At 38.8% G+C, this 15345-nt stretch overlaps 2 protein-coding genes across 3 annotated transcripts; one reads left to right on the top strand and one right to left on the bottom strand.

Moving 5' to 3' along the window:
* Positions 1-219: 219 nt before the first annotated feature.
* Positions 220-8108, bottom strand: LOC9270258 (protease Do-like 2, chloroplastic). 2 transcript variants are annotated; one of them, XM_015781983.3, is made up of 21 exons: positions 7918-8108; positions 7716-7835; positions 7085-7138; positions 6826-6899; positions 6343-6406; positions 5830-5874; positions 5048-5155; positions 4776-4853; positions 4025-4091; positions 3802-3860; positions 2918-3017; positions 2471-2550; positions 2294-2350; positions 2058-2161; positions 1596-1683; positions 1426-1511; positions 1318-1342; positions 1165-1236; positions 1024-1074; positions 881-941; positions 220-790 (listed from the first exon to the last, which is right to left on the bottom strand). In XM_015781983.3, the coding sequence occupies exons 1-21, from the start codon at positions 8068-8070 to the stop codon at positions 546-548; spliced, it is 1791 nt and encodes a 596-aa protein (XP_015637469.1). In that variant the 5' UTR covers positions 8071-8108; the 3' UTR covers positions 220-545. The 2 variants fall into 2 exon arrangements, with proteins under 2 accessions (XP_015637469.1, XP_015637470.1); XM_015781984.3 differs by having other exon boundaries at positions 4025-4096; positions 4796-4853.
* A 2317-nt stretch (positions 8109-10425) lies between these two features.
* LOC4337802 (T-complex protein 1 subunit zeta 1) lies at positions 10426-15073 on the top strand. Its single transcript, XM_015784312.3, has 15 exons — positions 10426-10703; positions 11191-11254; positions 11354-11489; positions 11938-12089; positions 12192-12239; positions 12336-12428; positions 12680-12786; positions 13077-13191; positions 13271-13357; positions 13538-13742; positions 13827-13921; positions 14227-14295; positions 14380-14487; positions 14567-14685; positions 14760-15073. Exons 1-15 carry the CDS (start codon positions 10570-10572, stop codon positions 14833-14835), a joined length of 1608 nt encoding a protein of 535 aa, XP_015639798.1. The 5' UTR covers positions 10426-10569; the 3' UTR covers positions 14836-15073.
* Positions 15074-15345: the final 272 nt, after the last annotated feature.

The following is a 15345-nucleotide window of genomic DNA, read 5'->3' as shown; positions in this document are numbered from 1 at the left end:
GGGAGCGCAGCAAGTGAATTATATGATTAGTATTGTAAATCATGCTAAAAATGCTTATATTAAAAATGCATATTGTGAAACAAAGTTCGAATAGTAGATATGCTTGTATTTAGAACTAAGGGAGTACTGGGAAACTTGAAATTTTTTATGTGAATATCGAATACTAGCACTCATAAAATGTTCTCTAAAAATGATGGGAGTACAAACAAGAGGTAAAAATAAAGCAACAAAATTTCTGGACGATTTATTGCATGCCCAAAAAATTACAGGATTACACCCTGCCAAATTCTACAGCCCTCCCCCAATCTCCCACAGTCCCATAGTCCCATCCCCTAAAAAAATTGATGATGAATCAAGCATTTGTGTGGTTTTCTAAGGTACAACATAACTCTGAACTTCCTACACTAACAAACATGACTCCGGCTTCGCCTCTATGGAGTGGATTTCAACATGGTGGGGAAATGCTCTTTCCTGCCATCCAGATGCATGAAATTCACCGGCATTGTCACTGTTTGAACTGAAATTCAAATTCCATCCTTGGCTGTTCATGCCCAGAGGAGACAGTCAACTCCCATTTCATAGTTTGTGACAGGGCTGTCACCAAAATCATCGTTTGGTTTTTGGATTTCTTGCTCTGTGTCGACATATGGCTCTGATAGATCAGATGACCTTACAGAGGGAATTGCATGTTCCTTTAGGATATCTGATGATGCGGTAGTCGCTTCTTCCCGATCCAAAACAACTAGGAAGTCGTCTTCGAATTCGAACGTCAAGAACTTGTCTTTGCAGTCTGAAAACTCATACATTTAGCCATGGAAAGTTGAGCATGAATTGTAAGATATTACTACTAAAAGGTTATTCAGCATGAGGCTGTACTTACTGTCAACAAGGTGGGCAAGATGGTGAATATTCTTTACCACGGTTCCATTTAGCTTAATGACCTGATAATATTGTTGGTTAATAGAACGCATAGGATTTAATTCAAACTCGTAAAAAGTATAAGCAAAGGTGGAAGAGCTTTACTTGTTGATTGCCCATGTGTTCATAGCCAATGTTAACCTCGTGTGCCAAAACCTAGATACCATTGGTGAATTGAAGATGACTTGATAATAACAATGAAGCATGGAGGACTAGTCAATGGTACAACCATCGAATGCAGCATACCTGTGATACAATAACGATTTGCTCCCCTTCAAATGTTGATAGAGAATAGCGTGCCTTTGCCAGCAATTTCAACTGTAAATGAAGATAATATGTTAATAATGATGAGAAAATTCAGAGCTTTGGAAAGGTAACCTGCAAGCATGTTGATCTAACCCCTAGAGTTTCTTCGCACTCCTCCCTGCAAACCAACAGAAATTGACAACTATAAGCTTCCCAATACCAAGGCAGAGGGTTTAAAAGGGAAAGCCATCAGTTGCTTACTCTATAAATGGTTCTGTCAAAGGTGTGAAGACAAGGCCAGCAACTATCAGATAGGAAGGCTGCCCTCCTTCAACATGGAACGGCACCTTGTTTGAGGATGAAGATTATTGTAAATTGTGCAAATTGGTGAAATTTTAAATCACTAGGATAAAGGGTTTATAGTATCTTACTAAATGTTTTCTTGGCTGCAAAACGGTCTGTACTTTCATGGTGTTGCCTGCCCGAATGATACCTAGTTGGGCAACATCACCTGCATACCTGATTGACAAAAAAATAATAATTATTCACTATGGCCAGGAATGTAATAGCTTCTTTTGATTTCAAGTAAAGATGTCTTATGGGCGGATGACCATAACACATCTTTTAGAAATGCCACCAGGAGGATGACCAGGTGGCACAGCTTATTAGAAAGCATACAGATCAAGAGGACAAAAGAAGGATGCTTTAGATGAATCAAGTTTGTAACCGTGTCATGCATATCCAGAGAAAGCTTCACTTGTAATTAACAAAGCACTGTTGGATACATTCATATGTATATTTGTAAATTAAATTTCTAAAAAACTTAAGTTTCTGGAAATGAATTAACAAATTTGGGGAAAGACACTTGAAGGATAAAATTTCCAAGGACTTACTTTTGGCTTGTGAGGTAGCGGAAAGCAATTCGCTCTGTGGAGCGGAATGGTACAGTTCCCTCACATCCAACCGCGACGCCATCAAAACTTGTTATCACATCTCCCTGGGGAGACAATGATCAGATGAAACAAATTACAGTTTTTTAGTAACCATTAATAATTTAGAAAGATTCATTTGCAGGGAGAAAACCAACAAGCATTCAACCTATGAACTGCATCAAAGTGGTGCAATTTACCTTCCGCAAAACTTTGCTTGCAGGAGCAGTAGGCTCAACCCGGCGGACAAGAACACCCTGCAAGAAAGGAAGACAAAAATGACAAGGACAGAGGTGAGAACAATTTCAGAATATATCAAATCTCTCATGAACTTTAATATTCAAATGCTGAAATTTGTCAAGTATAGATGAGCATACCTCACTTGAAGGTACTTTTAAGCTTTCACGCAACGCAGGGTTTTCCAATTTTTGAAGGAGAACACCCAGGCAAGGAAATCCTACAGAGTGTTTGAAATACTAAGCACAATAATTTCAACAGGCAGCAGTTATGCCACTTCATAAAACCAACATAAATTTTGAAAATGCAGTTATACTAAGCAGTGTGTGCTCAATATCCATACAATTAGAAAATGCAGTTTTGAATAAAACCTTTGAACAGACAAGGAATTCAAAAGGTTTTAAGGATACGGAGTCAAAATGAAAATGTCTACCTGACACTAGAAACCGATTTCTGTACACACTGTAATAGTTAATAGGTTAATATCTACCAAAAGGTGAAGTATCTCTAAGAGACTAAAACATGGCTTTCATTTTCTTATTTCTCAAAAAGTATAAGAGACTTAATTTTAAAAAGAAAAAAAATACCTGTATATTTTCCATTCTTCTGATAGTCGTTCAAGAAATGGGATACAACTGTAGTTGGAATTACATATCCAATATTTTCAGCTTCATCTGACCTGAACACCTAAACAAAATGCATAATGAGAAAAAAAAAAAGATAGAATGACAAGATAGAAATTACTAAAATATTTATTTAGTCAGTGCCTACAGTAAAATCAATTGTTAGATGGTTATTGTATACACATACATAATTAGACTAGGTTTTTATGTTCCCATTGGTTTGGACTTTGTTATTTGGATTAGGATATCCAACTAGGAAATACAGTGGATTGATATTAATAACATCCAAATAAGCATAAACAGTATATTGGCACATTTGTATTAGAACTCGCAAATAAACCCACCCACAGCTCCTCTCTTCTTCTTCTTTTCAATATTTCTCTCCTAATATGAATAGTAAGGTCATTATGACATTGTTGTCTTCTGAAATCTAGTTAGTTCCTAGTAAGTTCATGTAAGAGCTTTAAAAGCAACTGCATTGCAAAAGGAAGCTTAAGTGCAAGAGATCTATTAGTTCACTGGAGTCACACCAAATACATCAAAAGTTAAAATTACACTTCACCGGGACTTCAAGTGCATGTTACATGTGTGTTCATCAAAAGTTTCAAAAAGGCAACCTTTTAAGTTCAGTGCAAAATGCAAGCAGTTATGGCTTTATGGATTATCCGCTTATAAAATGTGTAATGCATATGTAAAAATGATCCAAGCTCACCACAGTTTCTGAATACAGAACCTGCTTGTTTTGAAACTGGAAATTATGGAACTTATTTGATATGTTCTGGTACGTCGTACATCATTTAAATCTGCCCAGAGCTACCCAACTACTAAAAATAAGTGAGTAGAAGTACCTGAAATGCCACACCGATGCATTCCCCATGGTCATTAAAGGCTGGTCCACCACTGTTTCCTGAAAGAGAAAAAGAACACAATATAATTCATCTTTTAGTTAAGGCCAAAGCAAAAGCAGATTATTTAACTTACACTGTTTCCTGATGATTTTTTAACAAATAAATAAATAGCAAGGAAATTCATTTTCCTAAGAGAAGGCATAAGTTCAAGGGAAACACTAACCAGGATTTATTGCTGCATCGATTTGAATGCCAAGAAGATCTGAAGTTCCATGTGCATATGGAGTGACCTGGGCTATTCCAAAGCAAAATAGTGTAAGTTTAATAATCTAATTAAATCATAACAGTTTACTAGCATATAAACATCTATAGAATCGATATGCATAAATTTCTGACTCAAAGACAATATTTCATGTACTATCATGTTTCCATTAACAAGCTCAGTGCAGGACAGGTGATTTTTTTTTCTTTCCCGAAGAACCTTCAGAAAGGCAGGGAGCTCGTGCGATTCACACTATAAAAGAATAGAGTTGATCCTATTTATAAGGAAACCGGACAGGAAAACCGGTAAAACCCCTAACACAACCATTGTAGACGAATTACACAAACCATGAGATGCAGAACCTAAAACCCAAACCATCGTCAGATAATCTTTTATCTGACAACTGTTAACTGCTTGAATACCAAACTAAACTAGTGCTAACTATGCCTTAACATAGCAGGGGTGGTTTTCTAGCAGAAACAACACGAATCTAATATTTGTTCAGCATCTATCACAGGAAGCAACAGTTTAATTTGTTTCCACATTTTAGAAAAATGGATTCTGACAAAGGCACCATGACTAGGGATGGTATTTTTCAGGAAGAGGATAATCATTGCAAGCATGAAATACCATCGTTTTTCTCCTACTTATGGGGAACAAGCCATCTAGAAAGCATGATTTATAGAAAACTGAATAAGTGAAGAAATAGAACCTCGATGCGTGAAACAACACCTTTTGTTACAGATATCGTGTCTCCACCAAGAGGATATCCCACAACAGTTACTGAATCCTGAGATAAACAAACAACCACATCAAATGAAAACCAAACAACAAAAAAAAATATATGCAATCAAACATCTATCAAGAATTTAAGCAAATATAGATACACAGTACAATGAATGACTGCTTTACATTTAGGCCATTGGCATGTTCCTGGTTTGCGCATGTTACTTACTCTTTCAAAAAAAAAACAGGGATAAATACCTGAAGGCACGGCAAGCGACCCAGTTGAAGTGGCTCTGTTCCTCGCCAGAATTCCTCATTCTCAACAGACAGCAATGCAAGGTCACACTCAATACCCCTTGCTAGAACCTGTGAATCATTTTATCAGACAACATCCTAGTATCCAAGTAATCTAACCAATCCAAATTTTCAAAAAGTGAAATAAAATCATAATCAACTGGCAGAAAATCTTGTTTAAAAGGCTATTAACCAACAACCACCATTTCTTATCAATGGGTATGGACACTGAACAACGATGTAAAAAATCCTGTTTCAAAATATGTTCATCACTTTTTCTGTTACCACGACTACATTGTCAATAAAGCAACGACACAACAATTGCTCATCAATCTCCTCAAAGAAGTTCAAGTTCCAGATTTCGTGGACCTTGAAGAGGACATATTCCTTAATGCTGTAGTTAAGGTGTGTTTGACGAGTACGCCTACTCTCTTTAGGTGATGCTTGTTTTGGTTACTCATACTTATTTTGGCCCATCTTATCAGTTATAAATGTAGTAAATCAGTATTATTTGGGTAGCCGAATTAATATGCAATGGACTGAGTAGGTTCACTAATGGAAGGGTCTTATAGAAAAATTCCAGAGTGCAAGTTTATGTTCAGCTAATCCAGATAATTGTGGAAGAAATATAAAATGAATAGTTAGTAGTTACCCAATCTGAGTCTAGAGCGAAAGAGGGTCGTTATATTAATGCACGTAAAAGTTTCTAAAACACTTTAAAGCAGTACAGCAACAGACAAAGGCACCTTGGCAATATATTTTTTGTCATCTCCCCTTCTCTTTACTTTGACCTGTGTTGCAAAACAAACTTAGTTTGCGTCAATGGCATAAGTAAACTGTTATTGTAAATTCAGAGGTACAGAAATATTGCTAGAAATTTTGAGGTACTCCATCTGATATCGAGTAATCTAGTGAATAATGATTCAAAACTTGAACCAAATTAAATCAACAGGTGGTTCAATTAGGACTGTGCAATTTCAAAGCATAACAAGATGCAATTCCTGTATTATTTGGAACCTTGATAGTTTGTATTAAAGATTCTATTTACATCCATAGTATGTGATTATGTGAGTATTACTCCCAGCAAAGATAACCTGGTTTCCAGAGTCTGCACGATTTACAAGTTAGCACTAGTTGTATTCTGCCTAAAATTAACAATATGAAGCAAAATGTTGATTCGTATGGACGCACATACAGAATGTGGATCTGAAATACCACTGCAAAATAGGAAAATGAAATTGATAGACATAAGTAGGCACCTGGGTGTCATGCTCAACACAATGTGCATTTGTCAATAGTTTGCCATCACCAATCATAAAGGCACTGTGAAACAAATGTCAAGTAAGATAAGCTCAGGGGTTCTGATTTATAAATTGTTGATTATATTGTGTTGAAATAGACAACCCCATCTAAAATATGAGCATTTGAGCACAGAGGTCACGATGATACAGAAACATTTTAGAATAAACACAGCATTTATCTACAAGTTCATTTTTGGAGTAGCTGAGTTGTTCAATCAGTGAAAAACATAACTGCAGAAAAAAGGTCAGTAAAACTCCCCTTCAACATCACAAAACCACTAATCGAAGTATAATTAGTTCATTATCTATGCCCACTGTTTCTCACCCACTCACGGAACACAAAGGCAGACAGAAGTCACTGGCTCAGTGCTGTATGGCAAAAGTAAACAAAAGAGTCCAACAAAAAACTTATTCAGATATGCATATTAGATCAATACTTGCCTCCCTGTGCTTGCATGTTGCCTTTGCTTCTGCCAAGGAAGCCCATAATCAGGTGCAATATGAGTGCAATAGACCTAACAGTAAAGAAGGCAGTTAAGCACAAAGAAGACAATAGGACATGACTAACTTCAGAAATACAGCACAACAACAGGTAAAGGTAACTAAAGAAATATTTATAACTGATAAGATGGGCCAAAATAAGTATGAGTAACCAAAACAAGCATCACCTACAGAGAGTAGGCGTACTCGTTAAACACACCTTAACTACAGCATTAAGGAATTTGTCCTCTTCAAGGTCCTCGAAATCTGAGACCTGATACAGTAAAATAATTAGATGAAGATCATGTGACTTTTATGGCTTGATTGCAGCACTGAATCAAATTGTTCATAAATTGCAGTTGTTTCTCAGAGAAACAGAACATAAATGGCTTGGAAGATACAGGTATGTTGATTAGAGATCATAGTTGATATGTTCATGCAGTAGATAATGAGACCACACTACGGAGATGCCAATGATTTATCAAAGCCGCGAAATAATAAAATGAGAACTGAGAAATAATAATATGTACAGCAATGATTGAAGTATGAGCAAAAAATATTGCCGAGGTGGTGAATTTCCATAGCAAAACAAAACTAAATACAGCCTGCAGCAACCTGAAATGTAGAAAGTGATGATTGCAAATTTTGACACTAAACAAGCATATATGCCCCTAAAACACATTACTCGTGATGCTCATGCAGAGGAGTGGAGGACAATGTAGAGCACCAAAACGTAGAGTCATCGTCCTAAATCCTAATTCGAACTCTCGTCGTCTAAATATGCGTTACACAATTTGCAAAGCCGAGCAAACACAATTCACGAGCAGAACATCTCGGAATCCTCCTCGTACCTGCGACTCCTTGAAGTCAACGGCGAGCCCTCTGTCCTTACGCGACGACGACGACGACGCCTGCGAGCCCCCTCCGCCGCCGCCGCCAATGCCCCGCCGCCTCTTCGACACCCCCTCCACCTGAAAACCCAAACACGTCAAGCCTCCGCGCTTCCCTCGGGCCATTGCCGGCCACACGCAACAGAGAGGGATAGACACGTACCTCGTCGAAGCGCCGGGTCACGCGGCGGCCGGGAGGCTGGTGGCGCGGGGCGCGGGCGACGGCGGGGCGGAAGCGGCAGGAGCAGGAGGAGACGGAGGAGGTGGATGGGAAGGGGAAGGCCGGGGAGGCGAAGAGGGCGGCGACGCCCGCCATTGCTGCGGCTGCTGCTTCGCGGCGCGCGAGTTTGATTCGGGTTTCCCTCCCTCCCCGAGGCGGAGCTCCTTATCCTCTTTCTGATTGGGGGGAGAGAGTTGGGAGAGTGAAGACGATGAGCACGTGCCGGGCGCGTGAGATAAATATCTCAATAAGTCTATTCTTATGGAGTTATGGGTACTTACGTGTGTGTGTGTTTTTTTTAGAAAATGTTGGGGAAATATGGGTATGTGTGTAAAAATATTCAAGAACAAACTTGATTATATTACATTTTTTCAAAAAAAAAACAGTTTTGACATTAAAAAACAACAATGGGCATTGTGCTTTATGGTAACAAGTTTACTTGTACGGGCTTTGTGATGGTGGTTATGTTGAACGTAGTTGTGGTTAAATACAAATTTGACCATAGCTCAACTCCAATAAATTATTACTTGCGTGTCCTTTTTTTTGTTGTGCAAACAATATAGTGTACTCTCTTTTCTGTTTGTTAGGATGTTGTCTCAGGTTAAGGTATGTAGTGTTGATTTATCGGATTAAGGAAGAGATATTTAAGGTATGTAGTATTGTCTTAAACTATATTACTGGTAAGACTCGTGTGTTTATATTTTACATCCTTTTGGACGACTTTTCCGTGCTTGCCCAGCACCTTTTGTTCTATGGACCAGGACCAATTTCAACTCGGACTACAAAAATGCCAAGAAAAACTTACAGTAGAAGGAATGAAGAGTGTATAGCAATATTGCTAGGGTCGTCAAAAATGCCGAAAATAAGATTATAGAATGATGGGTCAATATCCTTGCAACGAAACAAACTGACCATTGGCTTGGGTAGTATAGCTCAAAGACTGAGAAACGTTCCAAGATCTTCCAGCTAGCTCCACAAGGTGGTGGGCACGACTTGGGTTTGAAGCCTCGCCCCTCCTAATTATTTGATATTAGGTCTTTCTCTAATATCTGTGTTTTTTTTAGCTTACGGACTATCTAATAACATACATCAGAGTTTCAGTGTTGAGGCAAATATTGAAGTGCCAAACAAGAGACACAAAATTTGGGTTACATTTTTCCACAACCTTTTTGAACTTGTTTGTATATCAAGAGACGTAAGTGTCACTGGCTGTAATAAGTGGCAAGCTTCTTCAATGTACTACCTCCGTCTCAAAATAAGTGCAGCCGTGGATATCCGTGCCCAACGTTTGACCGTCCGTCTTATTTGAAAATTTTGTGAAAAATTTAAAAATATTTAGTTACACATAAAGTATTATTCATGTTTTATCATCTAATGGCAATAAAAATACTAATCATAAAAAAATTTAAATAAGACAAACGATCAAACGTTGAATGTGAATAGTGCAAAACTGCACTTATTTTGGGACGGAGGGAGTACATGTTTGTCTTCATCTTTCTAATTATATATTCATAAAAAACAATTAAAAAATAACCAAATGTATTTTTTATGGCAAATCTAATACTACTTCCATCTTAAATTGTACTTGTTATGGCGCATAGTTGAAAATATCAACTCTATATTTTAGAGCCAAGGCTGTATAATATTTTTATATGGCATTAAATCAAATATCATTTTTTTACCTCTTTAAGCTAACATTATATTATACATTCAACGGTTTAATTTTAATGGTTCTACTGTATTGCTGGACATCATTTATTTAAGAATTAAATGAGAAATTCCAAGGACAAACAATTTTGGGTGGTACTAAGGCTATGTTTGAAAGCTTGTTTAGCTTTTGCTTTTTCCCACATGCGAAACCAAGACACCATTAGCGTACGATTGATTATTAACTGTTACAAACTTATAAAATGGTTTTATTGACTTTTTAGATAAACTTTTATATATGTTTTTAGAAAACACACTGTTTATCAGTTTGAGAAGCGTGTTCACTATAGAAGGGACTTGCAAAAGCGAATCAAAGAAACTAAAGCACCATAAATCACAAATTTACATCCTGAAGAACTCTAAACCCAATATAGGAGATACATAGCCTCATCGGTTGCCCATATTCTCTAATAAGCCGTTTTGGCTTATAATTCATAGGAAAATTTTTTATACATTTGTTCATAACAACTGAAAAGCCAATGCTAAAAAAAATTACCTTGAAAATGTCTTGAAATCAACTTGAAAATCAAGTTAAAAATTTAAATTTTGGTTTTTTGCTTTAGCTTATTAGGCCAACCGATGGGCTCACAAACCCTACAACAGCTACTCCATTCAGCCCAGGGAAACAAAGGCCTTGTTTCGATAGGCCCAAATCCCGGCCCATCCAAACGGGGCCCCTAGGCCCATCTCCGCGCCCGTCGACACCTCTCCCGAACTTCACCAACACCACTCCTCCCCCCCTCCGAACACAAAAACCCTACCACCGCCACTTCCCCTCCCAACTCCCCTCCCCTCCCCTTCCGCCCGCATCGCCGCCGCGCCGCGCCGCGTGCGAATCTCCGGCGAGGATCGAGGGCGCCTCTGGTCCCGTCTGGTGGTCGGTCAGCCATGTCGCTCCGCGTGCTGAACCCGAACGCGGAGGTGCTCAACAAGTCGGCGGCGCTGCACATGAACATCAACGCCGCCAAGGGCCTCCAGGACGTGCTCAAGACCAACCTTGGCCCCAAGGGCACCATCAAGATGTATGGCCTTCCTTCTCTCTCTCTCTCTCTCTCTCTCTCTCTCTCCCATCTCGTTGGGCGCTCCTGTGCTAGCTGGTTTGATCTGGTTCGATGCGGGGGGAGGTGTTGCATCGGCTAGATCACACACGCGCGCGCTTGCGCGTAGCTGTAGTAGATTCGCGAGGCGTAGGCTTTCTCTGATTTTTTTTGTTGTGTGTGCTGGGCTGTGGATGCGGTTTCTGTGGTTTGCAGATGCGTTATTTCTAGATTTGCGCGGCGAGGTGCCGCACACTGTTTGATCCAGTTCGTAGGTTCGGAATGGCGGATGTTTGGAAGGGTTTGGTAATGAGGTAGCTGGCTAGCTGCTAAGATTTGCAATGGCGGTGTTCTTTTTTTTTTTTTTGGAATAGCGATTTCTAGATGTCTAGGTAGAGGTACGATGTGTTGTAATGGCTGTGATCCAGCGAAATTTGCTCTACCTGAATGCGTTCGCTATTTTGCTGCACAGGCTTGTGGGTGGAGCTGGCGACATCAAGCTGACCAAGGATGGGAACACTCTCTTGAAGGAAATGGTATAGTTACGCTTGGCAATTAGTGTTTGTGGCGAGGGCATTTTAGTGTTGGAAGTGATCTGATCTTTGGTTTGTGGCTTCTTGCGTCTCGATTTACAGCAAATCCAGAACCCAACAGCTATCATGATCGCAAGGACCGCGGTTGCACAGGACGATACCAGCGGTGATGGCACAACCTCCACTGTGCTTTTTATTGGGGAGCTTATGAAGCAATCTGAGCGGTGCATTGATGAAGGTATGTTCATTTGAACCTATACCTTTTTCTATAGTTCAATATGACTGGATTTATAATATATCGATTACATCTGAAATATCACTTGCGCGTCTAGGAGAATTGTAAAAGCTTATACAAAGGAAGGTGAAGGATAGAGTAAAACTAGATTCTTTGATTATGTGTTATGCTCTCCCTTCTGTTAAACATGTGTAATGTGGAGATATTACGATGAGAAGTTGTAGCATGGCTCATTGTGTTTTCTAGTTACCTTGTCATGCATTTCTAGGCTAGTTTGGATCCTCACTGCACAAATTTAATCTTGAAAAATAAGGATATGCAGACCTTCTGTGCTAAGGTCACAGCACAAAATTGTCTTCAAGTCGTAAATTTGTGTAGGCAAAACCTTATCTTTATACGATAACTTGCTACTTACTATAAACTCAATAGTAACTGATTGTCATTCTTGTAGGCACTCATCCACGTTTTTTGGTTGATGGTTTTGATGTTGCCAAGAGAGCAACTCTTGAATTTCTCGAGAAGTTCAAGACATCAGTTGTCATGGGCGATGAACCTGACAGAGAGATCTTGAAAATGATAGCAAGAACTACTCTAAGGACAAAGGTAGGCGCAGTTTGTTTTCTTGCTTTCAAGCTTTCTTTACTTGGGCAGGTAACGTATAGACTATATAATATTTCAACATTTATAAAATCGACTATTTTGCAGCTGTACGAAGGATTGGCTGATCAGTTGACTGATATTGTTGTGAATGCGGTAATATTTTCTTTCTGATATTTGTTTTTCTTGGGAAGGTTCAAGTTTACTCATTGTATGAACATATTTGAATTTTCATTAAAATCTATGTTTTAGGTTCTATGCATCCGCAAACCTGATGAACCAATCGATCTTTTTATGGTTGAGATAATGCACATGCGCCACAAATTTGATGTTGACACACGTCTGGTATGTATTCATTTTTCTTTATTTCTCAAGATAGACTTATTCTGATCTTCATATTCCCTTTAGAAGAACAAGTTATTTTACCCAGCTAAGCTTTTGAACTGAGCAGCTTGCCTATCCATTCTTTATGCTAATACTAATCTCTGTATGATTCAGCAGACTAAAATGAATATGTTGATTTACATACTATACAGAATTCGTAATGGATACAATGTGACAATGCTTACCCCACTGCTTTGATATTGTTATTATAGGTTGAGGGTCTGGTCTTGGACCATGGTTCTCGGCACCCTGATATGAAACGCAGGGCAGAGAACTGTTATATCTTGACCTGCAATGTCTCACTGGAATATGAGAAAAGGTACACGACTTTTACAAATATGTACTTTGTTATGTTGGTTAACACATTCTTATTTGCCCTTTTGTGTTGATTTCATCTGCTCATGCCTCTAAGAAAACACGACTTTTTATAGGCTGTTAAAGTAACGTACTTAAAGCAAGCCATATTTGCTCTTCATGTATGCTACCTTGTCTGCCGTTAAGACCGGTTGCACACACTTGTACTTAGCTTAGTTCCTTTACTTGAAACTATTCCTATATTTGCCATGCATCATTGAAGGGAAACTGTTAACTGATATATACTCTTCTCAGTGAAATAAATGCAGGATTTTTCTACTCGAATGCAGAACAAAGAGAAAAGATGGTTGCTGCAGAAAGGCGCCAAGTTGATGAGCGTGTGAAGAGGATTATTGAATTGAAAAATAAGGTAGTTCACTTATTTCACCTGCAGTGCCTTTTTTCTGTACACTTCCAGAAAATCCTTCATATTGTTTCATGAATTTCAGGTTTGTGCTGGAAATGATAAAAATTTTGTGGTGATCAATCAGAAGGGTATTGACCCTCCATCCCTCGATCTCCTAGCTAGAGCAGGGGTAATGTTCTCTGATGGATCTGAACTACATACTTTCAAGCTTCAACCATTTAGATTCCTGCGTTTGTTTAGGATGTTTCTGAATGGAAGCATCATAACAGCTAATATTTGTTGTTAAATCTGTTCTTTCAATTTTTATTATTGGAGCTTATTCTTCAAGATGCTTTTTTACATGCTACAGATTATTGGTCTCCGAAGAGCAAAGAGGAGAAACATGGAGAGGCTTGTGTTAGCATGTGGGGGTGAAGCTGTTGATTCAGTTGATGATTTGACTGAAGATTGTCTTGGCTGGGCTGGGCTTGTCTATGAGCATACTCTTGGTGAAGAAAAGTACACCTTTATTGAGAATGTGAAAAATCCTCGCTCTTGCACTATACTGATTAAAGGTTGATTACTCTTGAACTATAATAATGATCTTTTTCCAATATTCTGGTTTGGTGGTGAACTTACTGTAAAGTCAATATCTCCAGGGCCTAATGATCACACCATTGCGCAAATTAAGGATGCTGTTCGCGATGGTCTAAGATCTGTTAAGAATACGGTTGAGGATGAAGCAGTTGTGCTGGTAAGCTAGAGATGGACAGAACTTCACGATCCACCTTGTGCACATTAAGTTTGGCTACATCTCTTGGTTATTTTAGATTCCATTATTTTAGTATACTTTACCAGCTTCTGATGCATAGGCCAAACAGCTATAATTACATTTTTAGCACATCTTTTGTTCATATAAGTTGCAGAGTTGCCATTAGATGCATGTGTATTCCAAAGGTTGCTTATAAAATCATTTTTATTATCTTTTATTTTTGAAATGAAACCATGTTTATTATCTTCAGACTGCTTGATTCTTACATTGTCATTTGTCAACTGTAGGGAGCAGGAGCATTTGAGGTTGCTGCGAAGAAGCATCTTATTGACAACGTGAAGAAAACTGTCAAAGGAGTAAGTGTACTGCAATGTCAATATGCTTTAACTTCAATGTAGCAAAACATTGATATTCTCTCGACTTCTGAACCTTGGCAACAGCGAGCACAACTTGGGGTGGAGGCATTTGCTGATGCTCTTCTTGTCATACCCAAAACACTAGCAGAAAATTCAGGTCTAGATACCCAAGATGTTATTGTCTCTCTCCAGGTATGAACACATTTTCAGTGCTGCACCTCATCCTTAAATTGGAGGTCAGTAATTTTAACTGTTTCTGTGCTTTCTGAAGAATGAACATGATCGTGGATTGGTGGTGGGATTGAACCATCACTCTGGCGAACCAATTGATCCCCAAATGGAGGGCATCTTCGACAATTACTCCGTGAAACGCCAGATCATCAATTCCGGGTATGTAATTAAGTTATTCTTGCCTTATTTGCCCAACAACATCCTAAATCCTAACTGGTTTTTCTTTGGTGCAGACCCATCATCGCGTCACAGTTATTGCTTGTGGATGAAGTGATCAGGGCTGGCCGCAACATGAGGAAACCAACCTAATACTTTCCCTACCTGCCGCTGAGTCCTCTGTTTTGTGGGAGATATTACGCATTTTGTTTGGTTATTTTGCCTTTCTATCTTTAGTTTGTGCGTAGTAGTGAGGTGGGTGAAATGTCCGGAGGTTCTGCTAGTTTGTTCCTCTTTGACTGTAACAGATTTCACTTGTAATCTTTGTCACACTGTCATTTATGCCGTCCTGATGATTTGGGAATCAGTATGTGCTTATGCTTTCATGTCATTTGTTCTCACGTTGAACTAAGCGGAATGCACCAAATTTTGTTTGGTGAGTTGTCGATTACCCATTTGCTTTGGCTATATATAAAAAGAGGCTAATGCGTGCTGATACATGCAGCAGAAAAGAGAGGTTCAATAGCTTCTTGATTAATGAACACAGCCGCAATCGTATCATGTCAATGTTTAATCATGAAGCAGCTTATTGTAATCAGATAGTTGCAATATTTATGCGTGTCAAATTGCGAAGAGTATATATATCCAAGCGGCAACATGAGC

Source organism: Oryza sativa, chromosome 5 (assembly GCF_034140825.1).
Source record: "Oryza sativa Japonica Group chromosome 5, ASM3414082v1".
In the NCBI taxonomy this organism is placed as follows: Eukaryota; Viridiplantae; Streptophyta; class Magnoliopsida; order Poales; family Poaceae; genus Oryza; species Oryza sativa.
The sequence above is the reverse complement of the archived record's forward strand: the minus strand, read 5'-3'. Positions and strand labels throughout refer to the sequence as shown.